The following is a 12,273-nucleotide window of genomic DNA, read 5'->3' on the forward strand; positions in this document are numbered from 1 at the left end:
CTTGCTAAGCACTTGTCTGTAGAGCGAAAGATGCGGTTGCTGCCATGATCAGACGTCTGGCACATAGGAATGCCAACGTACAGCTTTATACGCTCGAGGTAAAGCTGCATGCGTGACTTGGGTGAGTGGAGGCTGATTGAATCACGAAGCTTGCAAATGCCCTATCCCAGAATTGCGATCGGCGAATGCATCAAGAATTAGCGTCTCGAAGCTTTACGGATGCGTTACTCAGGCTAGCAAATGATCGAGTAAGTCGAGCAAGCCGAGCAGCGTGACATGAGCGAAGGCTCCATACTGACTGGCTCAGAATACACACCAACAAGTCAAAACTAAGATATTAGAGCGCATGGGCGAATGGTCTGAGATGTTTTCCAAGGACCCGGATCTTGGGATCATGGATCAGGCATACAACAGACTCAAAAGTCAAAGTGTGACCGATGACAATCTTTTCTGGTCTAGGCTGATGTATGCTAGATCCCAATCTACATCCGCCGTCGAAGCCTACAAAGCGCCAGATTACAGACGTAGATAGACAGAAAGAGGAAGAGGAACTACAGATGGCACTAGCTCTTTCAGTCAAAGAAAAGCCCGTACCCGCACAGAATCACGGCAAGAAAGCCAGTCCAGCGCCGCAATCGCAAGCCGGTCCTTCAAAGCAATCGGCGCCTCCCCAGCCAGCTCCACAAGGCACGACCGCAGCCACCGTATCTCGAGTCCGAGCTCTTTACGACTTTGTACCTTCTGAGCCCGGTGAATTGCAGTTCCGGAAAGGAGATACAATAGCAGTACTGGAGAGCGTCTACAAGGACTGGTGGAAAGGCTCTCTAAGAGGTCAAACCGGAATCTTTCCCCTCAACTACGTGGAGAAATTGGCAGACCCGACCCAAGATGAGCTGCAACGGGAAGCACAAATGGAAGCAGAAGTGTTCGGAGAGATCAAGAACGTAGAAAAGCTCCTCACACTGTTGAGTACGAGTAGCTCAGAGTTGAATGTGAGAGACAACGAGGAGATCACTGAGCTCTATCATTCAACGCTCGCTATTCGGCCAAAGCTCATCGAGCTCATTGGGAAGTATTCGCAGAAGAAAGGTAAGTTCAATGGTAAAGGATGGACCGCTCTGAACTGAGAACTTCCAGACGACTTCACTCAACTGAACGAGAAATTTATCAAGGCGCGGCGAGACTATGAGTCTCTTTTGGAAGCATCGATGTCACAACCGGCGCAACAACCCTACGGTCGCCAAAGTCAGCCGCAATATGGCTATCCAGGGGGTTATCCTCCCCAAGGTGCGCCGCCTCAATCAGGTCCAGGTCGATTCTATACTCCAGGTCCAGATGCGCATGATTCGCGCCCTCAGCAATCTCAACAGCCGCCGAAAACCGGGCCACAGCCCTTCGTCTATGGAAACCAGCAAGCCCCAAGTCAGCAACAACCGAACCAATATCACCCCTCAGATCCCCGGCAACGCATGGGTTCCGGCAGTTCCCAGCATCCACCAAACGATCCCTATGTACAACATCGTCCACAGTCAACTTACGAAAACCCACAAGAACTTTCCACGTCTCAATACGCCAGTCCAACTGACAACCGTCAGAACGCGTACCCGCCCCACATTCAACAGCAACAAGCGCAACAACCTTCAAACGATTATTCACCATCAATCTATTCCCCAGATGAGGCACCACATCAGCAACAACAGCCTCCACAAGTACAGCAGCAGTTCAACGCAGCGCAGCCGCCATATCCACCCAGCTCTGCACCTAACCAACCATCACAACGACCGCAGTACCCACCTTACGAACAGGGGCCACCATCTCAACGGCCACCGCAAGCTCCATCGCCTAATTCGGGAGGTCAGACTGCATACCCTGTATTAAATAGCGGACCACCGGCTGGGGTAGGCTATCAGCCATACCATGCTCCACCGTCTCTACAGCCAGGACATGCAGCAGCTGGGGGGGAGAGCCAAATGATTATTACAGGTAAATATGAGTATACGTAGGAGCGGCATCCCAGGCGCACATGATCTCTTTACTCGAAGGAAGGAAGCATGATTGCTTAAGGGTGTATGTACATTGATATCGATCGTAAATCTCAAACGCGATTGGACAAGTGAGTTGCATGCGATCAAAGTCGCTTTTATCATCTATCATTACACCAACATCTCATCTCTCATCCCTCATCGCCCCAGACGCTCACCACACCGTCACCTCATCACATAAAAACCCAAACCCACCCTCTCTACTGCGCCGCCTCCTTCTCCTCCGGCGCAAACCTCAAGCTCACCGAATTAACACAGTGCCGCTCATTCGTCGGCGTCGGATACCCCTCCCCTTTAAACACATGCCCCAAATGCCCCCCACAATTCGCACACACAATCTCCGTCCGTTCCATCCCAAAAGTACGATCGACGTTCCTCTTCACAGCGCCCGGAATACTATCGAAATACGCAGGCCATCCACACCCGCTCTTGAATTTGTGCGTGGCGCGGTAGAGGGGCGCGCCGCACGCGCGACAGGTATATGCCCCTTCTTTGGGCATGTGTTTGTCGTACTCGCCTGTGCCGGGGGCTTCCGTGCCTTTCTCTCTGATGACGCGGAATTGTTCGGGGTTAAGGACTGCTTGCCATTCGTCCTTGGATTTCTGGACGGGGAAGGGTTCGGTGTTGGACATTGTTTCTGAGCTGGAGGAGAAGAATGCGCCGAGGCCGAAGGGGAGCGTGGGCATAGACCGGAGGGGTAGGCTGTTAGGTATTTTGCTAGGGTTCAGATGGGCGAAGGGGCGTGGTGGAGTTGTGAGGAATGGGCGCGTTAGGTTTGTGAGTGTCAGACTGCGGAGGATTGTTGGGAGAGATGGAGGGCGCATGGAAGAGGGTTTATACGCTTTGTGTTATAGGAGGTGAGGACGTATGATTTGGAATTGATATTGATGGTCAGCGCAAACGACATTCCGAGATGACGCCATAGAGAAGTGGCGGTGCATTTCGGGCATTTAATAGTTCCGTGATTAGACGAACATTCTAGCGCTCTTGATGAGGCATCACCGGAATAGGGCTTTCTGTTCTGGAAAGATACTCTGTTTTGGAACATCTTGTATTCTTGCAGTTCCAAATACTCATTCAATCCAGATGTCAGGTCAACGCTAGCAACGAAGAAATATTGTTCGCTGCGTGTGGTAATGTACATGCTCCCTCGCCAGAGCGCCAGTCAAACGAATGATCGCTCTGCTGTATCCAGGTAGCAAACATTCTCTCTCCTGCGGCTTGCTCTTTCTCTACTGTCTTGATGTATTCGTATATGTCCAGTCTCAAATCCCAGGTCTTTGCGCCCCGCGCGTGCTCAATTCGAAAATCCCCTGAAGATTTCTCTCTGGAAGCATCGCACTTATCCTCTTGCGCACTTGTTGCCCGCAAAAACTGTTTCCTGGGGATAAAGCACGTGTGTAGCTTCATTGATACCCGGAATACCGAACGCTGCCGCTGTTGACGTCCGGCTACGGGACTGTTCAAAGACCTTTCAGTGAAAGGCGAATGTTGGTACAAATCGCTAAATTGGTGAGGCATGTCATTATTCACCACATATCGTCATCACTTCGATCAGGTTCATCAAACTGACTTTGCTGATAGGCATAGGGTGACGTCTGTTGATAGTCATGTTGCTGCCCGTGCTGTTGGCCATGCCGCTGGTTGCGCCTTTGGTGGTTACCATGATTGTTGTTATCAAACGATCGGGCTGAATGCTGGCTGGCTCTAGATTGCGGCCGATGTCCGTGATCTTGCTCAGGCTCGTCATATTCATAGTCCATATCCATGAAATTGTCCTGCTGTGAGTTCTTCGCCTGAGACGCGTGTGCTTGTTGCTCTGGTGCTCGTTGCTGCTCCTGATCTTCTTTGCGCTGCTGCTGCTGTTCTACTTTAGTATTGTTTCTTGCCAGATATTACAACATCATCATATACCTCTTGGTATTTTTGGTACTGCAAGAATTCCTCAGGCTGATCTTTCTTCTGCTGAGCAGCCTGTTGCCTTTGGACCACTGACTGCGGAATGTTGGCTTGAGGATGCATTTGCTGTACCTTGGCGAGATATGAGTACCTAGACTTGCGTAAGCTCAATCCCATATTCACAACATTTTCTTCATACATAAAGTTACTCAGCAAAACCTGCGAGTGCAGCGCTCGTCGAGGATTTGCGAGCTTGATATGAGCCATCCGGTAAATCGCCCTTTCTTCCAGGATTGAGAACCGAGTCCAATTATAGTCAATATCAGGTGTGAGAATCCTTGCTGGGGGTTCGGGGGACAGGTTCCTCGAATAATACTTCTTACCAGCGGAATCTCGGTCAGCTTTCTTCTTGCCTCCGCCCAGTAAGCTGGAGAAGAAGCCAGTTTCTTTCTCCTTTTTCGCATCACCACCCGAAGATTTGCGACTACTCTCCTTCTTTCGTTCCTCTTCAAGCTTCAGATCACCTCGATCGAGGACAAGGCTCTCTCTGCCTCTGTTGCTGTCCATGGTAGTTTGCAGAACATCCAGTCTTGTGTTGTCGTAGGATTTGTCGGATTGCTTGCCCAATCTTGACTTTGCCTTCTTAGTCTCGTCTTCCTTCTTCTTTTCTTTCTCTTTCTCCTCGTTCCCAAGTAGAGCGCCCCAGCTCCAACTGGACTTTCTTCCGCCCTCAGAGTCCTTCTCTTTCTTATCCTTGAGTTTCTTACCATCGGCTTTTTTATCCTCTGTCAACGTTGGTATGAATGATAAGCTATCTGTTCGCGTGTTATTCCCCGGTAACGGTGAAGGATGCTGCGTCATGTCATTCAAAGACTGGCCAGGTTTGATGCTTTGGTTGGTCCGCGATTGGGCGCTCCGATCATGAGGTCGATGGGTACTCGGTGGAGCAGAAGGCGGAGCAGACGGTGGCATAGACTGGGGAGGTACGTGAGATGATGATCGCTGTGGAGGCTGGTAGTTTTGTGCATCGGAAGGTGGGGGTGTTTCTACAATCGAGGGCACAGGACTCTGCTTGCCGAGTGGAACGCCAATTCGGCCATTTGATGCTATTTGGGAAACGAAATGCCGCGGCTGTGGACTTTGACGACTAGAGTGTTGGAGATCTGAGGGACGTTGATCATGGCTTTCTGAGCCTCGACGGGCAGGACGCTCTTCAGATGGCTGACCTGGGTGATCTCTTAAGGGCATTTGTGCGCGGCGATTCATCCTATTCGGCCTCGAGAAGTTCTCTGCGGCTGGCGTAGTGCCCGGTGCAGGTTCTGTCTGTACTCGTGACAAATTGAATGCTTCATCTGACGGGAGCTGAGGTGATGACGATGGGGATTGGTCCCCATCAATCTCTCCTCCTCCAGCTAATTGGGCTGCTCGCTTTGAGAACGGTGCTCTCTCTCCTCTTCGAAGACTACCCCCGCGTCGATAGGTCGTCCTTGTCGAGCGTTTTAGAGAATTGTTGCTCGGTGGTATCTGGGGTAGGATAGGCATGTCGTCTCCCGGTAAGACCTCCCCGCTAGCACTCTCGGACCCCGCCTCCAGACTCAGTCTTTGTATGATTGTCTCCGGCTCATTAACGAGCCTTTCGAGATCTTGCAAATTAGTGATTCCACCACTAAGAAGTTCGCCACTACTTTGCGACCTCCGCTTCTCAAGCCTCTCCGCGCCATCTTGATAGCCTTCTGCACCTCGGCCATTCGTGTTGTCAATCTGTTTTGACAACATTGATCTTCTCCTTCTCAAACTTGCACTCGATGTGTCACGCTCTACCCCGTCCGCAGCGAGCGCTCCTTGTTTTTCTTCCGACCTGCGTCTCAAGGATTTGACCTTTTTGTCTAAGAATGTCTTGAATTCCATTGGTGCCAGCTCAGGGTGTACACTTGCAGGAACCCAATAAAGCCTCGCAGTGTCGTCTGGATCTGTACTATCCGGCGGCGCAGAAGGTATTCCAAAGTTCGAATTGAAGGAGGGCAGGTCAGGGTCGCGGGAGGCGTTCACGTCCATGGACATACGCCGTAATGCGGATAGATTGTTCAGCTCCTGCGCTATTGCATTGGGGCTCGATTCATAGTCAATGTCGTTCAAGGGAAAATGGGAGCTGGCTGTCTCGGACGTCGAGGGCTGCCTTCGGAGAGAAGGCCGGGGAGACAGCTGCCCCGAGCTTCCCTCTACATCTCCTGCAGTAGCTTTGTTTGCCATGTTCATATTGTTCTGTCCATTAATGGCAGGATGTATTCTGTCACCTGACACCGTCCTTCCTAGAGCTTGCCGTTGGCTGGACGATCGTGGAGGAGGGGAGTTTGAATTGGAAGTCTGCCGCTGAGGCGAAAGCGGAGATGTATTTGCCGGGGCAGTCGAAGTAGATACAAAACTCAAGGGTCGAGCTTCTCTTTTGCTATAGTCATGATCGCCATACATATCACCAATGGCTTCGGTTACATGATGGTTGTCGTCACTGATGGAAATTTGAGGCACGTGGCCTCTCTTGGAGACTGGTTGATGGCGGCCATAGTACGGTCTGGAAGACGTCTGCAAGGGCGAATCGAAGCGTTAGCTTGACAAGCTCAATGTGGAAATCTGGTCATGTAAGGAGGTTTGGCAATTCTGAACATAGCTTTGACGTCTTTGTTGTGCGAGTCCGTTTCGCACAGAGTTGTACCGGCTTTTCCTGCGCCGCTCTCACATTCACAGGAGAATTTGGAAGCCGAGGGGCTCTTACCTGCATGATCCCAACGTCTGGTTGTGTAGCCAACGCTGGCGGAGAAGCCGCGGTGGTTTTAAGGCAGCATGGATGATAAGGCGAGGCGTCGGCATGTGAACACAAACGTCATGTCGTTCGCGCAGCACTCAGAGGCAATGAGTCGAGCTCCAATCCACAGTCAAGGCCGTTCTATGCAGGTCGATATGTATCATGCTTGACCTTGAAACCCCCCTCAAAGCCCTATGGTCGAAGGCGCCCGCTACTCTTAGCGTCCATAATTGGCGCTAAAGATGGTGAATGAAGATTTCCCCCCGGCCTGCGGTCTCACCCTCTCACCGTCTCAAATACATCATCCTGAAGTGAAGTGATTGGAACCTCTCATGCATGATACCGACATATTCATTCACCATGGAAAGACTCGGGCAAAAGGCTCTTGGGGGGTTGTTTCGATCGGGTGGGACAATGTTCTACGGGCACAAGGTACTGAGGTGAGCTTTGGTCACACGCCAAGGAAATCTCAAAGGTTGTGTATGTTCGTCCCATCGTCATATTCATATTCCTCGTTGATCGAGCACCTACGATGATTCAGACAGTAGTCTCGAATGTACGACCAACGGTGACACGCATTCAATCGCCTGGCGACTTGAGCGCAAAGTTCTGGATAAGCTATTGATTGCAGCGTGAGTCAAAGTACGAGTCCAACGGTTCAAGAGGGGCTTACCTCGATCCAATACCCATCTGGGTCTTTGCAAAAAGCGAGAAAATTGATATTACCGTCACTCAACCGCTTCTGCCAAATAACCCCCTTTTGCTCCAGCCGTTCGCACGCAGCACCTAGATTATCGACCATGATGCCAATGTGACCATAGCCTTTGGGATCTTCGTTACCGCTGTGGTAAGTGAAATCTTCGTCCTTCTCGGTTCCATAATTCCATGTCAGCTCTAGAATTCCTTCCTGGCCGGCTAATGGATTGGCTCCCGCTGGAGCTTTCTCTAATCCACTGATCCGGTCCTCATAAGCGAGGAAGTAAAGATTGAAGCTCGTCGCCGAGTTCTCGATTGTTCGGTGCAATTTCATGCCGAAGACCTCTTGATAGAACTTCAACGACGTTTCCGGATCCTTTACGCGGATCTTCATTTTGGTTTCTATGTCAGCATTGCTTGCCAACAAAGAGGTAGTGCGAATGGTCAAAGCTAGTAGTAATGACTGTATTGAAAGAGGATTACACTGTATATTTGGGGTTGGACAGCGGAAAGCGCAAGCTACGTACCATGGTGTGATTGAATCGGTAGGTGCTGGTGTCTGTTTGCTTCTCATTTTCGGTCTTTTCCACTGCATTGATCCCAATCAATTCCACCCAATACCCGTCTGGATCTAAAGCAAAGGCTGGCCAATGTCACAGGTCAGCCTATAAGTCCTGCTATTTTGACTTTGATAGTTGAGGGAATACGCAAGATGTCTTTCAAAGATCAAAGAGTTGGATTCTAGAGCCTGACAAAAAGACCGAAAAGAATCAATCTACCTATGCTTTTCATCCTGCCATCAGTCAACTTCTTCTGGAATTTGTACCCAGCGTCCTCGATTCTTTGGCATGCCTGGAGAGGCAATCAGCCAGATTTACTACGCCAATGACGACAACCAATTCATACCGCCTGCAGGTGATCACAAGAGATGCAGACATGGCCAAAGCCTTTACCGGGGTCCGAGTTGCCGTTGTTGATCTTGTAATCATCATCCTCCTTTGCTCCATAATAATACTGAAGCTCAAGGATGCCTTGGCGATCTGTTTGTTGCTTGCCATACGAGAGACTTTGGGGAGAGTCAAACCCCAAGAAATAGCAATCGAACCCTTGTTTAGCAGGGTCTTCAAGCTTTGCAAGCTGTTTCATGCCGAGAAACTCATAGTACTTGATCGAGCGCTCGGGATCTTTCACGCGCAGCGCAGTGTGGTTGAGAATGTACTTTTGCGGATCAGTCGCCATCTTTGCGGTTGCAAGCTATGATAGGTGTGTGATAAATTCGATATAGCAGGGATATATCAATACATCGCATCATTCAAATCCGGGCTTTCAAATTACCTCTATACCCAGTCCCTGCGTCATCATCATGACGGCCGAGGCGAGCGCGCTGTTCAAAGCTAGGGAGAGCTAAACTTAAAAAAAGCTTGGCCCCTTGTGGCAAGCTCACTGGTCAACTTCCTTGTCTCTCGAATCTGCCAGTATATTGCACGGATACTTCAGTGATTTGCCATTGTCCCGGCTTCTCGCCGCCTATTCATGTCGTCTCTTCCCATATGACCTAATACTACGAGCTCCGGCTGATGCTGCTTTTGTCCTGAAGCCTATAATATCTAGAATATATGACTACTCTTGACGACCGCTTCAAAACATCATGAAGCTCGTAGACGCCCGGGCAGTTCGAGACGTCCTAGTCGACAACATAGACGAGCACGTTTCGCAGTTCATGTAAGTCACTCCATTGCCCATCCTTTTTCTCCTTCCTTTTCGCTTTCCATTTGCCTCTATTTTCTCTAATCCTTTTCTGGGCCTTTCTACTATCCCTTTTCCAAAGCTTATTCAACCTGCAAAATCCAAGCGTATTCACCACACATGGCACCCTGCTCTCTCACCCCCCTTCAGTCTTGAAGCGCGACCTCATCAAGTTCGCACCCTTCGCGGGAACAGTATGGCGAAATCACAATGCGCAGATCGCCACCACAGGTACGACAAGTATAGAGAGTGGAGGTATGAGGGAGATGAGGACTCTCGGTCTTAGACTAGACTCTGATAGTAAGGCGCTTGTGGAGTTGACGGTAGAAATGGAGGGTTGGGTAGCTGTTGTTAGAAGTGTAGTGGGGAAACTGTTGGTCGCTGCGAGGCTAGAGAGCAGTAAATTTGAGGATGTTGCGGCACTCCTTGATAGCGATGTCGATGGGGATTTGAAAGGGACAGAATCTGGGGATGACGAATCTGTGCAGAGTGGTGAGGACCAATCTAGTGATGTTGCTGATGCGAGGTCACAAGACAGGTCGCTTGTGAATGGAGAGGAGGAAAGTGAGAAAGAGGAAACCGGCAGGAGACCCAGCAAGATGAGGATCTTGGAGTTAAAAGCCGAGGGAATGGCTGAGTTTTTAGCGGGAGAGTATCCAGCAAAGCTGTCATATGATTTTTATTAAGCAAAAATCGTGATACCACGATAACAACAGCTACGAGCATCTATGTTGAGGTTAAACTGGGGACGAGTCCATCTAGAATTCTTTGCGCATTGCAGACGACTATTCCCAGACTCCACGCTAAACAATAATCTCAATGCGAAGGAGACTACCTGTCCAGTCTCCTCCAGACACCAAGGGCAGCGGCAACAACAGTCGCCATGGCTCCGCCTGCGATCCACCAGCTCGTCCAGTCCCCATCATCACTATCACCGTCTTTTGCGGCAGGTAGTGCGCTAGCAGGCCAGAGCGCTGCTTCAGCTATGTTGACGAACAATTCGCCAATGCTGCTCCACATAACGCTAACATGCAAGGGCTTTCCCAAGCCCAAAGAGGTAGTGTAATCATCAGGCTGTACATCACCGCTCTGCATACAGCGATCCATATCAGCCTTCAAGGCTACATACAAGCTAGGCATATCCTCTAGATGAGGGTGTTGTGATCGCAGTGACGGAATATAGGAGAATGAATCTAGGTCGGAAGAATCATAGACGTAGACCACGAGGTCGGCGGTCGAGAGTTTGTTGGAATTCTCGAGGATGGCTGGTTCGAGCTCACCGAGCTCAGAAAGGATCAGCGTGCACTGCTTCCCACCTGGAAGCTCGACTGTATTGACGGCTGTACGTTGCTTGATACTTGGGTGGTAGGTCGGAGAGAATGGCCGGGATAGGAAGGCATCGAGAAGTGACGACTTGCCTGCCCCTGGAGAACCAACCAAGTAAGCAAACAGAACGCTTCGTTCCGTCTTTGGTGGTCGCTTCCGAGAGCGTACAGTCCGTTTTCGAGGTTTGGTGATCGTGAGAGCAGATTTGGTGTTCTGGTTTGGGGGATCAAACCCTAAGAACGCAAGATAGTTTAGGGTAGTCTTAGGTGAAAAGAACGTTGTCATGCTCCATTGTGCCAGCCATCCCTGGAGTGTGATATAATGAGCCTCATTCCGCACGGTTGAGGATGGAAATGAAGCACTGTCGTCAGACCATGAAGTGGGCAAGCCGGGTGTGGGAAAGAGAAGTGAGTCTAGTTCCGAAGGAGACAGTCCGCCGTCGTTGTCTTTGTCATGAAGCAGAAACAAATCAACAAAGAAGCGGTAACCAGCAGGAGACAGTTCAACAGAAGCATTTGGTGGTACATCAAATTTAGGTGAAAAGTAGCGAGGTTCGAGAGATAGGCTGTTGCTGTAGTGGAACGTGCGTAGGATAAGCCAGATGGTCTCGTGCCGGCCCTTCTGAGCAAATATCTTGTTCAATGCGACGAATGCCTCGCTAGTGATACCTTTCTGGCTCGCAGTGCTTTGCGTAGCATCAGAGACAGTATTCTTGATATTCTCAAGATCGGAAGGTGAAAGAGGCTTGCCGAAGCACTTGTTCTGGAATTGCTGGATTTCATCGTCGGAAAGGTAGCCATCCTGATCGTGATCGCAAAGATGGAAGATTCTCTTGAGAGCAGAGATACAAGCAGGTTTCAGACTTGATTCTTTCGCATCGTAAAGTGGGGCTATTGGATCCGTCACCGCCTTCTGGCAGAGGAAGAAGGCTTCATTGATGTTATGATGTTCCCTCGCGCTCGTACGTATGCATGAATCAATCTCTTTAAACTCTGACATGACTGGGAGCATTTCATCTTCAATCACCTGCTCTGTGCTGACGTTTGTGGACAGGTCGGACTTATTGGCACAGAGGACAACTGGGACATTGACGCCGAGAGATCGAAAGTGCGGAAGCCAGAACAAGGCAATCCGCTCATAGCTATAGTGATCTGCATATACCAGGAAAATGACACTTGATTTCCGGATTTCCTTATTGAGGTTGTTGCGCTCTTGCGGTAGAGCAGAGGTATCTATAATTGTGGTTGAGACATCTTCTGGTGTTGAGATGCTGGGAGGAACTGTGATAGGAGGGAGGGTTGGTTGTATCTTGTGTGCGACGAATGTATCTTTGACAAGGCTGGTGATCAGACTAGACTTGCCAGTGCCTTCGTCACCGCAGAGACAAATGCGCACTACCTTTGCGTCAGCTCCTGAGCTTGCCGACGTTGCACCGCAGAAAAGTGCCGCTGTCACTCACCGATAGACATGACCGTGATGCATATCTAGCCCACTGCCTTTGCAATGAAGAAAGGAACAGGAGTTTGCGCTAAAAGAATGAGATAGTACACGGGATCGTTAATTGATATGGCTGTACAAAAAGGGAAAGGGACCAACCGAAATTGATTTTAGGCTTCAAGCCACCCGTAGCTCGCCACGTGCGCGCCGGGATGTCAAAATCTTATCCCTGCCCGTCCTCAGTCAGAAGTCAGAAGTCAGAATTGACGTACTTTGCGGCGCCTGTTACGTCAGCAAACAAATAGGTGCCTGAAAATCAAGGCCGTT

The 12,273-nt window shown here is 50.1% G+C and overlaps 5 protein-coding genes across 5 annotated transcripts; 2 read left to right on the top strand and 3 right to left on the bottom strand.

Annotated features, from left to right (window-relative positions):
* Nucleotides 1-467: 467 nt before the first annotated feature.
* Nucleotides 468-2,003, top strand: KY384_002656 (uncharacterized protein; the record flags this gene model as incomplete). Its single annotated transcript, XM_044811178.1, has 2 exons — nt 468-1,089; nt 1,138-2,003. The coding sequence occupies 2 exons, from the start codon at nt 468-470 to the stop codon at nt 2,001-2,003; spliced, it is 1,488 nt and encodes a 495-aa protein (XP_044672061.1).
* Nucleotides 2,004-2,242: 239 nt separating this feature from the next.
* KY384_002657 (uncharacterized protein) lies at nt 2,243-2,866 on the bottom strand (the record flags this gene model as incomplete). The annotated part of the gene is made up of 1 exon (XM_044811179.1): nt 2,243-2,866. The coding sequence occupies one exon, from the start codon at nt 2,864-2,866 to the stop codon at nt 2,243-2,245; it is 624 nt and encodes a 207-aa protein (XP_044672062.1).
* A 705-nt stretch (nt 2,867-3,571) lies between these two features.
* On the bottom strand, nt 3,572-8,676 carry KY384_002658 (uncharacterized protein; the record flags this gene model as incomplete). The annotated part of the gene is made up of 6 exons (XM_044811180.1): nt 3,572-3,904; nt 3,957-6,521; nt 7,415-7,900; nt 7,965-8,080; nt 8,217-8,289; nt 8,344-8,676. The coding sequence occupies 6 exons, from the start codon at nt 8,674-8,676 to the stop codon at nt 3,572-3,574; spliced, it is 3,906 nt and encodes a 1,301-aa protein (XP_044672063.1).
* A 409-nt stretch (nt 8,677-9,085) lies between these two features.
* Nucleotides 9,086-9,869, top strand: KY384_002659 (uncharacterized protein; the record flags this gene model as incomplete). The annotated part of the gene is made up of 2 exons (XM_044811181.1): nt 9,086-9,159; nt 9,266-9,869. The coding sequence occupies 2 exons, from the start codon at nt 9,086-9,088 to the stop codon at nt 9,867-9,869; spliced, it is 678 nt and encodes a 225-aa protein (XP_044672064.1).
* A 145-nt stretch (nt 9,870-10,014) lies between these two features.
* Nucleotides 10,015-11,978, bottom strand: GEM1 (ERMES complex Ca(2+)-binding regulatory GTPase gem1; the record flags this gene model as incomplete). The annotated part of the gene is made up of 2 exons (XM_044811182.1): nt 10,015-11,921; nt 11,969-11,978. 2 exons carry the CDS (start codon nt 11,976-11,978, stop codon nt 10,015-10,017), a joined length of 1,917 nt encoding a protein of 638 aa, XP_044672065.1.
* Nucleotides 11,979-12,273: the final 295 nt, after the last annotated feature.

The sequence above is a fragment of the Bacidia gigantensis genome (assembly GCF_019456465.1).
Source record: "Bacidia gigantensis strain McMullin 20006 chromosome Unknown contig_156, whole genome shotgun sequence".
NCBI lineage: Eukaryota > Fungi > Ascomycota > Lecanoromycetes > Lecanorales > Ramalinaceae > Bacidia > Bacidia gigantensis.